Source organism: Cavia porcellus, unplaced genomic scaffold (genome assembly GCF_034190915.1).
Source record: "Cavia porcellus strain 051 isolate PalLab524CR breed Dunkin Hartley unplaced genomic scaffold, mCavPor4.1 scaffold_27, whole genome shotgun sequence".
Taxonomy (NCBI): domain Eukaryota; kingdom Metazoa; phylum Chordata; class Mammalia; order Rodentia; family Caviidae; genus Cavia; species Cavia porcellus.
The window spans coordinates 14,499,669-14,517,099 of record NW_026947510.1 but is presented as its reverse complement, the minus strand read 5'-3'; the positions used below and the strand labels follow the sequence as shown (position 1 = coordinate 14,517,099).

Sequence of the window (17,431 nt, the reverse complement as noted above, 5' to 3'; positions counted from 1 at the left end):
AGATTAGTACTATAATTCTCCATCTTGTGTGTGTATATATAAATATTTATATAAAATCTTTTTGAATATTCTGTTAAGAAAATGGACTTTGCCAACTGAATTCTCTGTTCAAAAAGTCCTTTACAAGTATTTTTCTTCTTTACCTTCTTATGTAAATTATTCTTTTTTAGATCCATTATAAAGAAGAATATAAAAAGTCTAAGGACAAGTGTACATTTGTGACTGACACTCCTATGCTGAATCATGTAAAAAATATTGGTGCATTTATTTCTGAGGTAAGATTCTTTACAAAGTGGCTTGTTACAGTCTCTGCCTGGCATATGCAAGGTCATGAGTTCAATTTCCAGTACTGAAAAAAAAAGTCTTGTTTTTCTTTTTTATATTATATATACATATATATATATATATATATATATGTATTTGTTTTTCTGTTTTATATTTTATAGATAAAAGCTCTAGGTAATAAAGTTGGAAAATATTTTTGAAAGCACCACTGAATGTTGGTAATATCTAACTTAATTCTATGTATTATGTTAACTTATGTAAATCGACTTTATTATATTTGAGTAGATTTAGTAACCACTCTGTACTTTGACTCCAGTCCTTTCTTATTTATACAGAATTACTTTTGAAAAGAGATAATTTTATTCAACAAATAGGAAGCATTGGCAAAATAGTTAACTATAAATGTTTCAACTTACTGCTTTCCTAATAGATATATTAGAGATAAACGATTGAATTTAATGTTGAAAATAAATTATATGAGCTGATTCCATAAAGTGAAGTATCTTTGACTAATAGTTTCAAATTAATGTAAACTGTTTTTAGTGGGATAAAACTCAGCTCAACAGAGATACCCATTATGAAAGCACAAAGTGAGAAATACACTGTATTCATTTTCCAGCTGAAAAATCATGTAGTCTCTTTCTGAGGTCATTTCTAACTGCAGCTTATGCTGCACTATAAAACATAATATTAAAAATAATTTCTGTGCCAAGGCATTATGGTAGCCAGTGAATAAACTTGAAAAAGCCAGCTAATAAAATAGCATTGTAAATGACTGACCTCTAGTGTTTCTTAAGTTATGTTGGAAAAAGATCAGTGTGAAGTTCTCAGTATTATTTCTGCTAACATGAAACCATTTTGAGAAAACCAGTACTTTTTTTTTTTTTATTATGACCAACATCTTAACTTGTGAGGGCAAAAGGCTCACACAGGATATGTGCTCAGTACATGAACTCCCATATCAGCCTCTGAATGGGGACTGATATGGGACTCTTCCAAGAATATGGTTCTGTTTATTTGTATTAGCTGTATTACTTCTGTGTAGGGAAATTCTGGTGTTCTTGTTCTCTGTGATTGATTAATTTTCCTGAGGAGTTAACTGCAGAGCACAAATTTGCAAGTGTGTGATCTATTACCTTCCCTTGAACCTAATTTCCCCAAGAGGAAATGGTGAATGAGTGTTTGTCTTTTGGAGAAATGATGGAGCTTGCCCAGAGCCCGTGCAGGCTGGGGGGTGGGGAGGCTCACATAACACACAAACACCTTCCACCCTTGACTGTGACTGCAGGGGGATGAGAAGGTTGGAATAAACACATTTGTTTCTTTCCTTTTTTTTTTTTTTTTTAAAGAAAATTATTATTTTAATCACACAAATCTACAGCATATAGTATGGTAATTCAATACATATATACAATGTATGATGATTAAATCATTGTAGTTAATGTTTTCATCTCCTTAAACATCAAAAAATCTTGGTTAGTGTGTACTAATTGTACATATTCATGGGGTAGAGTGTGATGCTTCAATACATGCATTGGGAGGTACTGATCAAGTTAAAGTAATTAATGTTTCCATGGTCCTATAACTGCTTTGTGTTTGGAGCTAAGCTTTTGTCTTCTAGTTTCTCATAAAATATAGAATAGGTGCTGCGAACTTCAGTCACCCGATGGTTGCACTGAATACTGGCACTTACTACTACTATGTAACTGTGTTCTGCTACTTAGTTTTTTTTTAAAGTTTTAAAACATTTATTTTTATTAGTATGTGTGTATATAAAACAAAATGCTTACATTACTTGTGTGGGGTTGGTCCATGTACATAACTCACTCCAATTCCTTTTTCTTTCCTTCCCCTTCTCCTCCTTCCATGTCTTGATCCTCTTCCCACTTGAGAAAGATCTGTTTCCCTCCTTCCTATTATCTGTCTTTCATTTCGTGAGACAACAACCCTAAAATTTCACATGGAACCTGAAGAGACCCAGAGTAGTGACAGCAGCCCTGTTCACCTACCTGTCATCCAGCCAACCTCCCAGTGTCCCCCTGCTGTCAACCTCCCCAGCCACTGTCCTCAGGTCCTAGACGGGGACCACTTGGAATTTCTGGAACCACTCAAATGACCCAGTGATTTCTTCACTGATGAACATACAAAACCATCAATGCATACAAGTAGATTTACTTTTAGAAACATGCATGAGTTTAACTAGAAAAGTAGTCATTACATTCTTGTATATCTCACGTAAAGGTTTTTCCACAATAAATGAGATTTGTTGCTGTCTCTTTAGAGAGTGTTCATCGGTCTAGTATCTAAAAGTAAAATGTTTCTGCGGATTTTAAAATCAATTCTGCTTCTAGAAAAAATTTCCTTTATTTTCTTCTTATATTAAGTTAAAAAAGAATTTTTCCTCCCTCTTAGGCAAAATACAAAGGCAAGACAAAGGCTGAGCTTTCCAACTCTCTTTACAAGCGGATGCCAGCCACCATTGACAGTGTCTTCGCAAGAGAAGTTTCCCAGCTTCAGAGCGAGGTATGGCTTGCACAGACTGTTGCTGATGATCAAGCATATAACATCATATAAGTTATTTAGTATTGGATAAGAGTTATTTCTTTTGAGTGTTAAACATTGAATGAAAATTTGGAGCAATTGCTCATATACTACCAGTAGTCAATGGTAAAAACATGCAAGGGACATGCAAGTTCAAGTCAGTGTTGTATTTGTCCACATCCCATCCCTTCCTATTTATAGAGCCATTTTTAATGTCATTTCGCTTGCATAGATGTTTAATAGCTGTTATTAAATTAAATAGCTGTTGTGATTTAACATATGATCCCTAAGCAGAGGATATGTCATGTTATGTGACTTTTAAAGAGCCACATAAATAATGGTTGACTTTGGGGCCCACTGTCTGCAATGCATCTGGTAGACACGTAGATCCTGAAATTCCTGCTTTGCAGCACACTTTTCACACAGGACCTCTTCGGCTACCAGCAAGAGCCACCATTAGTGTATGTGGAGATTTTAATGATTGTGGGTTGCAGACAAACTTAAGAATGGTCATTGTATCAACTCATTTTGAATCCACAGAAGTATAGGGGTGATTAATTCCTTTTTAGTATACTGACATGTAAGTGTTCTTCAAGTATTTAATCTTTTGCATTTCTTAAAACAGAATTTCGAAGTGTTTGTTGCTTCCTAACTGTTTTCTTCATAGCATAATCTGAGTTTTAATTTTTGGCACATTATTTATCTGTCACTTGACTATCTAAGCTACCTGAATGAGAGTAGGGACCTCAACTGTCTTGTTCTCTCTGCTCTACTTCTGTACCTAAAACAGTGCCTGGTCCTTGGGGAGTATTCAGTAAATATTACAAAATAGGTTTTTTTGGATTTTGAAGATTAGTACCTGTATGCAGTATATAATATTCGCACTTCTTGTGTGGAGTTGATGCATGTACATGACACATCTTAATTCCTTTTTTTCATCCCCTTTCTTTCTGGTCCTTCCCTCTCTATCTCTTGACCTCCCTCCTTCCCCTTTGAGAAAGTTCTATCTCTTTACTTCCTATTATGTATCTTTTGTCTTGCTCTCTATTTGTACTTTGGGTTACTCATGTAAAAGAAGCCATGTGTGTCTGATGGTATTTAGATACAATGGAGTACTAGCCTACCATATGAAAGTAAATTTGAGTCATTTGTAGGGAAATGAATGCACCTTGAGACCATAATGATTTTATCAAGGATATGCTTCTCTTTGCATGGTTTATGTTCTTTATGCCATGTTATAGGTTAGTTAGAATAGCAAGCACATAGAAGTAGTGACTCTATGTCACTACTGTATACTTCACATGCATTTATTCCATTTAATCCTCACAATAACCAATTTTACAGTTGTGCAATCTGAAGCAAGAATTTTAAGCAACTTTTCCAAGGTCACAAAGCCAAGAAATGGCAGAACCAGTCCCCAAACATGGGTAGTCTGACTCCAAAGTGTGAGTTCTTAATCACACACCATTTCACATTTTCCTTCCATTTCTACCCATCTTCTTCTTAGTAAGCAATTTTACTTTGTCTCCAGAATCTTTTTTTAAGCAGAGGATACCTCAATGATTATAAAATAGCCTGTAAATCAAATAGTCCAAAAAAATACTGAGCATACTTATTTTTTGCAGAACATCTTTAAGTACTTCGTTATTACAAATTTAAACATCCACTTCATATTGTTTGGCAGTGAGCTAATCTCAGCTATGCGACATGAGGCTAAAAATATATGATGTCAAGATTCTGCATGGCTGGCTTTGCCCCATATGCCCTTTATTTGTTCTGCCAACATCTGGTCATCAAAGTACTTGCTGGTAATACTGAATACTTTATAAAGTACATAGTTGTAATGCAACATTTGATATGGGGCAAGTAATCATTATGCCATAAATACAGAAAAAGGAAAAGAACCTGTGTTTTTAAGTTATTTGAGAAGCTAACATTTTCAAATAGTCACATCCTTCTTTCCTTGGACACATACAGTTTTTCTCACCTTTGAATAGCATGCATGTTTTTGTAGTACATCCATACATGCAGTGTGAAATTTAACATGAAAAATAATCCATGGTGGATATTTTGGGATTTTCCTACTGTTTTTGATCAGAACAGGTTCTCACATTGTTAATATGAGTCATCCCGTGATAGAATAGATGCCACTGGAGAGGGAATGTGTCTGTACTCATTAGCAGTGGTTTCCATTGAGGTGAATTTCTGAACTTGTCAAAAGAAAAAGCCTAGATTCTGAATAAAGTGTCTGTCTCAAAGATTTGCATAATTGCAATGATATTTCTCCAGATTTATCTGGATTAATTTTAGTATTGTTGAGAGTCTGTTTCTCTGAGTGCACCTTGCAGTCAGAGGCAGGGGAGCAGAAGAGCTATTTCTAAGTGTGGTAATTAAACAACCGAACTTTTACTGTGTCCACATAGTATCAGATTTATGGCAATATATTTCAGAGTATCAGAGGAATTTTGAAACTTAACGGCATTCTGGGTTTTAATGAGAAGCCTGAGGCTTTTGAGAAATTATTATCTTAAAGTCAACTTCCATATATCTTTAAGTGGTTACATTCAAGCTAATGTGAAAAGGTAAATCTATTTAGATTTTTACTTGTAGATGACTGATAAGGAAAAATGTCCTTGAAAAAAGAGGGCAAGAGAATCACAGAGTTTTAATAGTTACTCCCTATTAAAAATTTTTATGAACAGAGATCCCAAAGAAACCTGAAAATGGAATGGACTGTGTGCCAGGAAGTGGTGGGATCTCCTTCAGTGGAACTGTTTCAGGCGAAGACACACTAATCCTTTATCACTGAAGTAGTGCAGACTGTTCAGGCATCTGGACGGAGCAGCTTATTTATGTGCTGTAGGAGCCACAGGTCCTAATTCTGGAATTCAGAGATATCTATTTTGCAGGATTAAAAGCACATGTACCTATATAGAATTACAAATACACTAGAAGGTAAGCATACACACATATTACATGTACCTGTGTGAATATGAGGTATGAAAACCTAGAAAATAAAATGTGCACGGTAAATGTATGTTACTCATATGAACATACATATACATGAATATTACAAGTACTCTTAATTCTTTAGGTGTTCAAAACCGGGACAGTCTGAATTCTCAAAGTTAGAAGAAGACAGTTTGAATCTGGAGACATACCATATAATAATGACAAATCCTAAGAAATCAAAATTATTAGAAGATTTGTTAGCTTGCCATAATTTTCCATTAACTATTTTAAGGAAGAAAATTAATATAATAAATTTAAGTTAAGCTGCCTCCAATTTGATGTAATCTTAATTCTAAGTGGTACTTAGCAGCAGCTATAAATGAAATGACTATTTTAAAGCTGTGAGTAGAAAATTACATAGCCTTTTCAAGAAAGTGCTTTCGAAAATTGAACTTTGTGAGTCATTGTTTCTATGATTACTCATAAAGTGATCAACTGCACTGTTTATGTTTATAAAACCACAAGTGTGATAGTTGGTTGAAATACAAAATACAGCAGGCAACCATCAAAAAGGAGATCAAGATATACTTAGCACTCTTAATTTAAAAGCAGGAACAAATCTCATAAAAGTTTTTCCTTGGGTTTATAGGCTTGGCCACCCATTAAGCTCCTGCTTCCTCCCCCCAGAGTTATAATAGAAAGTGTAATGGAAATGAGGTAATGGACTTCTTAAGTTCTTAAGGGTTTTCCAGGTAACATTACTCATTGATGAAAATGTAAAGACATTCATCAGAGTTAGGTATCTTACTGAGTAAGTTGATGGATAGACTACCTGGAATAATGTGAGGTGCTACATTTGAATCCTGGTAGCCAACCAGATGTACAAAATTGGCCAGGGAATCTGGCTAGGGAGGACTGAATGTGACTTAATTGCATTAACTGACTGAAATCTCATTGTATCCATCAAAGGGAAAGTGTTACGACCTGTGGATATATTCCTAGCAAGTGGGAGAGGCCGACCTGGATTAAATGAAATGATTCTGAATAGGTTTAAATCGGACTATTGTGGGCACCTTACAAAAGGGATGGATAGGTTGGGTTTTGGGTTAAAAAGAAGACATGGTGTCATCAGTTTAGCCCCTTCATCCACGTAGACAGTCTGGAGGAACTGGATTCCCTGACAACTTGGAAATTCTGTACTGTGACCTTGGCTCTTTCCCTATGGGCAGATGTAAGTGCAGCTATTGTGAGATAGATGGAGGTTTGATTTAATGAACTTTCAAATTTTAGAGACGTGATATTCCAAGTTGAGTTCTCTTGCAGTATAAGTTTTAAACTGAAGGAGCTGGAGAGGGGATTTAAGTATGCATGGTTCTAAGATGACTAGTTTTGGATGGTAAGATTTGATGACTTTATTATAAAAATTAGTTTCATAATCATCACTTTAATCCTTAAATTGGTATATTACCTAAACTAATGGGTGGTTAATTCTGTTTATAAAAGCCAATATGGAGTGTTAAGTTTATGAGAATGAATTGAATAAACTCATTTGTTCATCCACTCACTAAGTATTTATTGCACTTCTATTCTGTGTCATTCACTATGACAGGCACAGGATATTAAAAGATGTGTAAGATAGAGCTCTCAGGGAGCTCATTTTGGTGAAGAATTCTTCCTTAAGGCTAGCATTTTTTTTTTCCCCAATGAAAGTTAGACCTGTTTTTTTTTTCTTGAAGACTGTTTTAGTTTTTCTTTTTAAATTGCTTTTACTATGCTAAATAATTCCAATTCTATTTCATACACTGTTAGTGTATTTAAAGCTTAATTTTGTTTTTCCATCCTTTATCTACTACAGTTTTATTCTCATTTAGTTATTTATTCAATAACTTAGCAGATATTCATTCATACCAATTTTTTGTGAGATATAAATTCTGGACTCTGAGGATTGAGGGAACCAGAGAGTTATGTTTTAGTAAGGGTAGGCAGACAATAAGGCATTCTACAAATGTTAAAGAAAGGAATTAGAAAATATGGAGGAAAAAATCAAGAATAAAAACTTGACTGTTGTCTTTTGGATGTTTAATTTCCAGCTGTGTTGTCGTTTGGTTATATCTACTTTGGTGTCTTTCTGGTGCCTTGCCCCGGCCTAATATGGAACAAATATGTCCCAATGGTAATGGATGGGATTGATGTGATGTCCAGATTCTCAACAGAGGGAAGAGCTTGACATACCTAAAAAGTTTGCTAATTTATTATATTTTCTCCCACAGGTTTGGCCATTTAATGAGGTTCACAGCATACGGTAGCTTTGCCTACATAAAATCAGAGCTTTTCACTTAAAAAATAAATAGTCCTCTTTGGCCTGGTCAATTGTTTTCTCAAGATTTAAATCTTGAACATTTGTAACCATGAAAACTTTGAGATGTGGGAGATTTCCCAAAACTGTATGTAAAGATTTAAGCTAGATGAATAGAATGGAGGTTTCATCTTCTCATCAAGGACATTTTGAATTAAACAATAAAATTGAAATTATGAATCTAAACTGAAGCACTAAAATGAGACCCTTGTGTATATTACCTTGGTGTGGAGATACAGACAGCTTAACTTTTGGAGGCAGTTCAGTCTATGAAATCCTAACAAAACACTCAAGATTAACAGGTAACAATTTTCTATGCCACCAAAAGGAGCGAATAATTTTTGTATGTGTTTTAAGGTCGCCTATAAACAGAAACACGATGCTACCAAAGGACTCTCGGATTATGCCCGCATGAAGGAGCCACCTGTGGTCAAACACGCCATGGAAGTCACTAAACACCAAAGTAATGTAAGAAAGCTTATTCTTCACAATTTTCTGGAAAATTATAGTTAATACATCTTCAGACTTTTGATTACTGAAATTTAAATGTGACTCAGTTCCAAACCAACTTTAGATTTTATCAGTGCAAAGAGCATCTGAATTATTCTGATAATAGTCATTGGAAACCTTCAATTATCAGCTATTGAAAATTTTGTTTTACAGAAGATATATTTGGATTCTTTGACCTGTCAAGTTATTAGTGTTTGCAGAGCTTCTTCAGCTTGATGCTAAGGCTCAGGGTCCCTAGCCTGGAAAATCAGAAAAAGCAGAAATCAGTGATTCAAAAGGCAGTTCAAATACAAGCTAGACTCAACAGATGTGAAATATAAATGCATCAGATGCCTAATAGCTGAGTTAGAAGCAAAAAACCAAGAAGGAGGGGAGAAACTGTAGAACAAAAGTTCCTTTTTGGTTACAAGTTCCCTGCCCCAGCGAGGCTTCCAGGGCACCTGCTCAATTACCACCACTGTCCTGTTGGTCTAGAATAATTTCTTCCTTGAGTTATAGTGGAAGCTTGTCTACCTCCTCTGAAAGAATCCTCTAAGAGCTTTCCAAAAGAAATGTGGGAACTCTTGGTGAAGTTCTTAATGGGCTACAACCAGTTCAAAATGCCTGTCCCAGCTGGGTCAACAAACTCCCGTTTTAGAAGAGTCTGTGTTGTATCTTTTTCATCCGCACAGAATCTTTTCCCTTCCTTAGTCCTCCTACTGAAGGTGCTATGCCGACTCGGAGCCTTCAAGGCCCATTTACTGTAGCATCTTTCTGCAGGTTGACAACAGTTATTTGGTATTAAGTTGCAGTAGGTTGATGTTTAAGTAAAAAAGAGAGTGAGGCTTGACATTCTAACCCAAATGTATACATCTGCCCATATTAAAACACTTCTCTGGGATGATTTAAGACTGACAGGAGTTGAAGAAGCTATGCATCTGCAATTATCAGACAGGGTCATTATGGTAAGGGGAGGCTTTGTAAGAACTGTTTGCTTACAGAATTACTATAATAATCATAATAACCACCACTTACCCAGCTCAGTCATGTACCAGGCATTGTGCCAAGACTTTGATCATTCGTAGTGCTCAGAAAAACCCTGCACAAATTCCCATTTTGTAGATGAAGAAAGTAAGGCTAAGGAATCAAACTCCTGGGTTCACACTTTCTGTTGTGTATCACTAACTCCTTCCTAAAGGTCGCTGGCAATTAATCAAGATTTTAAATACATTTTTAAAAGGGAAGAAAGAGCATTCAAAGTTGTCATCAGAGTTCAAATGTACGACAGGAAAGAGAAATGGAGACACCCTGAGTTCCCATTCTTTTGATGCAGAAGAGAATTTGAATTCATAGAAAAGGCCTGAGGGTGAGGAGGGGGGCTGGGGCTGGGGATGGTATCACACAGATCCCTGGGTGGCCCTTTCTAACTCTATCAGTCAATGAAATTCAAATACGGAAGTTCTTTATAGAACTGGGCTTATTATTTTAACTCTGCCTTGTCTTTTAAAAGGTCTTTGATTGAGGGATTGAGGGAATAGAGTATAAAGCCCTTTTCTCCTCCATTCAACACTGTGTACTTACGGGGGAAGACGTGTTTACTTACACCCCTCTGCCACCCGCTCAACCTTTACATGCAGAGTTTGTACGTATAATAGTATTTAGAAAGTGTTTAAAACTATTTACTCAGATTTAAAGTGAGAATGATATTTGTATTCTACCTGTGAAGTAGCTGATATTCCTCCAGAGCCAAACCACTTAGAATAATACAGTCATTGTCCCTACAGTATGAAATTTAAGTACAGATTTTGAAAGCTGCAAGGAAAGCTACTATGGACTTTCTTGGTTCAGTTGGTCAATCTACAAGAGTTCTTACAAAAAGCAGACAAAAGCCCATCTATCATAAAACTTTAGTCCAGTGAAATTCAGGGCGGAGACTTTATTAGTGGAATTATTGTTTTGTAATATGGAATATCTCTTTTCATTTAGCTATAAATGGCTTCAAGTTAAAATGTGCCATGATATGTGAATTTGATTAACCTAGAAACAATAAAAGTCAACATCGTTGCTTTTTATCTCTTCTTCCTTTCCTCCCTCTCCTTTTTTTCCTCCTTCCCTCCCTCCTTCTTTTGACTCCTTCCTTCCTTCTTTCCTTCTCTTTTTATGTAGATTGAATCCAAGGCCTTCACAATGAGCCACATTCCAGACCTTTTTTCTTTTTTCCTTTCTTATTTTGGAACAGGGTTTCACTAAGTCAAAACTCCAGCTGGAGTGGAACTCACAACCTCCTGCCTCAGCCTCCCAGAGTTACTTCTTATCTTTTTTATGTGTCCAACACATCAAGTCAGCTTTCAAAGATCTTTGAAACCAAGAAATTAGGACAGCTGTTGTTCAGAGCTTTTATTATTTTTTCCATCTTCTTGGTCAGATCTGTAAAATGGTCATGAGGGAGCCAGTGGTTTTTCATTCATATTCTTTCTCTCCTTTGTACCTTTAAGAATGTAAATACGCAGAACAGGATGGGAAAGAGGATTGATTGTAACTGTACCGCTGAATTCTCACCTCTGAACAACTGAGAGTTGACATGTGAAGAATGGCCTGGAGGGAGTAGTCTCTTGTGACACCCTAAAACTCAGTGATCACAGAAAAGAATATGTTTCTCAGAATGTCTTTCAGTGCAGTGTGTATTTTAAGCATGGCTAAGTGCTTACTTTGTGAAATTATGCAAGTTAATATTTCAGAATGTCAGTTTTCTCACCTATGAAACAGGGACAATAGTATTTACCTCTCCTAGGTTTCCTCACATAGTAAATGAATAATACATGCAAAGGGCTCCATCGAAGAGCTGCTTCATAGAATGCTGGGCTTGCTTGGTTGTCCTCCAGTTTTTATAAGGTGATCTGAGAGTTAAGGGTGATATCATAGTTAATTTAAAACATTTAAAAGAAATTTATAGGCGGGCCAAATCAATGTGAAATTAGTATTATGAAACATATAGGTCAGAAGGGCAGTTGGGGGCTATTTTGTTGATACTATCATCACAAAATGATTAAACACAGCCAAACTAAGCCCTTCTATATCTTAAGGGACGCACCTTTGCCAAAATTTTCTAATGTAATTAGAGAAATTGGAAGTATTGTCCTGTGCCTTTCCCCGAAGATGGGCTTATAATGAAAACTTCAGTTACATTATTAGTTCTAATCAGTCTTATCAGAGACATGGAGTCCAATAGTTTTGAAGTAAGTCCAACAAATCTTAAACTTTCATCTTGAGTTTTATAAGTCATGTGTCCATACAGACTTGTGATGAAATTGGAATGATAAGACTTTTCCTGAACTCCAGATTGGTAATCAATTCAATGTGTATTAAAAAGAAATACTCAGCATGGGAAACAATAGACTTAATGTTCTTTTCAAGAATGATATATATACTGTCTTAAAAATTAATAAAAACTTATCAGTAGACAAATTTCTGTTCCATTAGAAAGTGAAAAAGCTTAAAAGACAAATCAGTGCAATAATACTGGAAAAACGATCTGGCTCTGTGCTGCTTCCCAGTGTGAGGTACAACAATAGTGCTTTAGGATTTAGTATTAAAAACATATTAATGATTTGTTCATTGTGCAGCCCTCTTCACAAGATAGTGGTGGTAATAAATTTAAATTATAAGCAAGAAAACTTTTGTGAACTATAAAATGAAGTATTATCAATAATGATAACTTGTCCTAGTCATACTACCATATTTTCCTTTATCTCTTAGAAGATTGAAAGTTTTTCTGCATGCTGAATATAGAAAATAATGTTCAAATTAAGATAATTAAATTATTGCTCTATGGTAGAACATTTGTTTACCACGAGGTTCTGGGTTGCATCCTCATCACTTCCAAATAAAGGAGATGTGATTCCCAATCCTTATCACCATTTAGTGACCCCTTTTTTTTGAGAATGGTTGAACTTGGGCTTCAAGCTGTTATACTGTTTGCTTCTGTTCCCCAAATATAATATGTGATATATCCTATCTAGTTTTTTCTTCTCACTAAGAATCATTTCAAAATTCACCAGAGTAACAAAGGGATCAGTTGTGGGCTGGCATCTTGGTTTCCTCTAGGCTCCACCTGTCATGCTGTGCATGGTTGACAGGCGGTCTTGGTAGCTTTCTTGGAGGCTGCCACTCCTCACCCTCCAGTCTTCTTGCCTCCAAGTGATCGTCTTTTACTTCCCATCTGGTGGAGGCCTTGCTTCTCTCTATTTTATTAACTCCTCTACCACAGAGTCTCAAATCACCATGATGTACATATAAAAAGCTTACTAGCCGATCAGCATGAGTCCTCTGACAGAGCACTTAGAAAGTAAAGGCATTTGTGTCTACTTTTAAAATCTCATAGGAGTTCCTTTTAACGGCCAAGTTTAATTCATAATGATCTAAGGAAGGGCATGCCAGAGAGTGCAGCTGTAGCCTTGGAAACGAGTATTATGGAACCTGGTGGTTGTACACAGACCACCCAGGACAATGGGGTAGGGTGAGGAGTTCTTGAATTCATGCACTTTAAGGATGTGGTGCCTGGCACATTGAACAGGCTGTGTGAATGAAGAAAATGTGCAAAATCACAGCTCTTATGAAATGGAGGTAGAAAGAATATAAGAAGAGAACAAGACCAGTTTAAGAGAACAATAAAAAATAGAAGCCAAAGGCAGAGGTGAATATGATGAGATAAAGAAGGAATTTAAAGATAGACTTTGATGGACTATAATTCTTTATTAGAAGTAGTAACAAATTCGACACCACAGGAAAACATGAAATATGGAGCTTTGTAGAGTTAGGGTCAGGAATCCATCCCAAGTGAGCTCAAGTTAAAAAGGAAAGTTGATTGTTTGTATACAGTTCCCCTTTAGTGTCTATGGGAGCTTGGTACCAGGACCTCTGTGGATACCAAAAATCTGTAGATGCCTAAGACTTTTATTTAAAAAGGTACAGCGTTTGCATGTAATCTCTGCATATTCTCCCATATATTTAAAAATCATCTCTAGATTGTTTATATCTAAGTGCTGTGTAAATAGCTGGTATGCTGTATTATTTAGGGCATAATGACAAAGTATTTATACATGTTCAGTACACATATTTTCACTACATTTGGTTGAATTCTAGATGCAGAACCCATGGATAGGAAGGGCCAACTGTACTTAGAAAATTCCAGTTCCCTTCAGGCATCCCTGGATCTGGAGACCTCATGTAGCAACAAGCAGTCCTCTTCTGTCTTGTATCTTGGCTCTGATTGCTTCTGTACGATGTCACTTTTAGGCAGACTTTGTCTAAAAGGACTCAAGCTGTTGCTTCCAAACTTAAATTTTCTTCTAGTAACTGATCTTAGAAGAAAGAGGAGCAGTACTAGGAAAAAATTAATGCACGTGTTTCACAAAGGAATGAGTTAGGGAAAAATGGGAAAGGGCAAAGAAATCCAGTGGGGAAAAAAGGGCAAAAACCAGACATCAAATATTTCAATAACAACTGTAGGTAATTTTAGATATTCCAGAAAGAATCACTATTTGCAGGTAAGATTGTATGCCTTCACCTACTGTTAAAAAGATAAAGCTTATCATCATTACACTGGGTACAAGATAAATGTATAATAACTACTTTTTTCCATGGTCCTGGGGATTGAACTCAAGGTCCTCACATGAATTATAGCCATAGCCCTTTTTAATTTTGAGACAAGATCTTGCTAAGTTGCTCAATTGCCCAAACTGGGCTTGGTCTTGAGATACTCCTGTCTCAGCCTTCCGGAGTGTTAGGATTACAGGTGTGCACTACCTGACCTGGCTGATAACTACCGTTTTTATTGAAAGATGCAGATTTAGAGAAAAGGAATGTGTTGTCTTCTCCCAAGAAGAGACTTAAAACAATCCCAATATACCATTTTCTCCCTTAATCATTTTATAGAAGTAATGCGATACCTATGTACTTTACATTTGTTTCTGCTGTGGAATTTGCTAAACTCCTTCTGATGTTCACAACCAAGACTAAATGGTTAAAATGAGAAAAAATTTGAAATAGAAGAGTAATATAGGAATTTGGTCATAGCTGCTATAGTCATTGAAAAAGAATGTCATTCAGAGTGAATTATATTTAATGTGGCACATGGTAGTTCTAAATGGAGACTATTTAAAACTATTATTACTGTAGTTTCTTTTCCTGCTCCCTTCCTCTTTCTGATTTCCTCCTTTTCCTCCCTTCTTCTTTCCCTCTCCTCCTCCATTCTCACCTGTGCCTGAGGACAGAGCAGGGAATAAAGCATCACAGAAGATGATGCATTACCAACTCCTGGCCGTCAAGTTGGCGCCCATTCTGTGTTGAAGCTCTTCTTTTCTCCCTCCTTAGTTGCATCAGCATTCTGTAGATCCCATATTGTCATAAGAAGACTGAAGAATATAGAGACCAGTTCACTGTTCCAGTATGGTTAGGACTGGGTCTTGGATTGGTTGGGAAAACTCTCTCTGTCTCTGTCTCTCTTTCTCTCCCTCCCTTCCTTCTCTCCTCCTCCTTTTCCCTCCCCCTCCCCCTGTGCTCTGTTCTGCAACATAACATTCTGATTCTTCCTGTGCTCCCAATGCCATGGACAAACACAGGTTGCAGACTTTTGAGGAAGGTCGGTTGAGTTCCCTTAAACCTAACAAGGGTATAGGAAGTTAGTGCACGGAGGCAAGCACTCTACTGAGGATGCCATGTTGCTGTCCCTGTATGTGGAGACACCCTTGTGGAGTGTGAAGTCAGGACTCGCCCTCTGGCCTGTTCTTCCTCATCCCGCACAGTGGCATTGCAGAAGAGCTCACTGGCGATTGGCTCCTGTGCTTTTCTCCTGTGCAGCTCTGTGGCGTCCTCTTGTTTGAATACGCAGCTCGTGTCAATCTTAATATTTGTTTTGAGTTGCATATGCTGGCCTCTAATTTGCAATTTACATGGATGATGGGGCCCTATTCAAAGTCCTGCTCCTGCAGCCTTTGTGCCGTTCACCTCCCTTCACGCAGTCATTAGGCTGAACAGCATATAATTAGATAACCCGTGTAAAGCGGAGATTTCTGAAAGGTTGCAGTTCTTTTCAAAAAGTAAAGATTTCCCTTTTTTCTCTCATTCTTTTCTAAATAAAAAGAAACATCCTCCCCACCCAGTGGTTTTCAAATGAATGCAGTGAGTTAGACACAGTCTTGGAGAAGGACAATAATTTCAGTTTGTTTTCACCTGAGAGATGGTTTTTGTTTACATGGTTTGTGTTTAACTCGGTGTCCACTGAGATCAAGTTGCCATCACTTTAAATCCCTAAAGACTTAAAATTCACCAACAAAATACTTCACTTTCCAGATTATTTTTATGTTTCTTTTCTACCTGTGTGCACAAACTCATCTAAACTACTTGTTAAGGCAAAGCCTGTGAAAATATAAATACTGATGAAAATAGATGTTTCGTGCTGAAATTGTACTAATTGCATTTAAACTGTGTTCAACTATCAGGCAGTTTCATGATTATAAGCGTGGCTTAAAGATTGTTGGTGAGAAGGCAGATGCAAGTTTATAAAAGAGTAAACCAAGTGTGTATTAATGTTTCGTTGACACAAAATAATACACAGGAAACCTGTTGGAGTTTAATGTTTTACCATTTCTTAACAGCTGATAACTATTTTGAAAGAAGTAAGAAAGTGCCAACTTTTTAAAAAAGCTCTTCCAGGCTAAAAGGAAAATAAATAAATATTACCTAGAACACTGGTTTGTAGTGATCAAATAGAGGATTAAAATCAGCTTCTTAGCTTGATGTGGGGCACATGTCTATAATGCTAGCTGCACAGGGTCTGAGGCAAGAAGATCATGAGTTCAAGGCCAGCTTGGGCAACACAATAAGCTGGTGTCTCAAAGAAATCACTTTGAAAAAGAAGCAGGAAAGTAACTTAATGGTAAATTGCCTCTGAATACAATCTCCAGTATTGGAGAAAAATCAGATTCCTGGCCTCATATACTGAAATTCTGTTCCAGAGTAGTATGGATGGAGCTTAGGAATCTAAATTTTTAATAAGCAGTGCAAAGGGTGCTATTACAGAAAGTTTATAGGTGACATTGGAAAGATTGTTTGTGCAAAATGTAATTGCATACTTTGTACAGATGTCCAGTGGTTCATATTTCTATGTTCTACCTATGTCTGAAAAAATGAAGATAGGTTTTTAAAATGGTCATTCCTGTCCATTTATCTTGCATTATAACTTTAACAGAATATATTATTATAGGGAAGTCAGCCAGCCTCTGATGATATTGCTGGATAGAATTATATTTAGCAATCACTGGTTTAGCTCAGGACAGATTTCAAGAACTAGAGAAGTGAACAGATGGGTCAGCTGTCGTCCATCAGACATTCTATCAATTTAATTCTGGTTTTTCCTCCCACTTGTCACTCAAGCTAATGTAAACAAACAACGTTAGCTAAAAGACTTTCCATTTGGCAAAATGTGTATATTTTTCTCTTTAAAGCACTACTCTCTATCCTTTGGCTTGGTTGTATCTAACATGCATTCAGAGAAGGGACATTCCTTAATGTAACTGCTTTTATTTTAGAAGGCCAAGTCATGGAAGTCATATGCATTTGAGAGTAAAACTACTGATATCCATGATTTGGTCTTCTAGGCATAAACTTTTTGTGAAGTGTCCAGTTGGGAAAGGGATGAAAGGGTGTAGCTGAGAAAGTTGCAGAGCTTCCACTGCTTCCCCTCCCTAAAAGAAGTGACCTGCAGTATTTGTGAGCTGGGCTTAATCTGCATCCACTGGGGTTGCAAAT

The 17,431-nt window shown here is 36.5% G+C and overlaps 1 protein-coding gene across 13 annotated transcripts in view; it reads left to right on the top strand.

Moving 5' to 3' along the window:
- Positions 1-17,431, top strand: part of Nebl (nebulette) — a 381,690-nt gene that overhangs the window by 270,799 nt on the left and 93,460 nt on the right. For 9 of the 13 annotated variants that reach the window (XM_063237899.1, XM_063237898.1, XM_063237897.1 and 6 more), the window contains 3 exons: positions 171-275; positions 2,698-2,808; positions 8,492-8,602. The exons of 2 other annotated variants lie outside the window; for them this stretch is intronic. In XM_063237899.1, the coding sequence (XP_063093969.1) occupies positions 171-275; positions 2,698-2,808; positions 8,492-8,602 (327 nt within the window). The remainder of the gene's footprint in view (positions 1-170; positions 276-2,697; positions 2,809-8,491; positions 8,603-17,431) is intronic. 2 more of the 13 variants (XM_063237903.1, XM_063237902.1) reach the window with 2 other exon arrangements.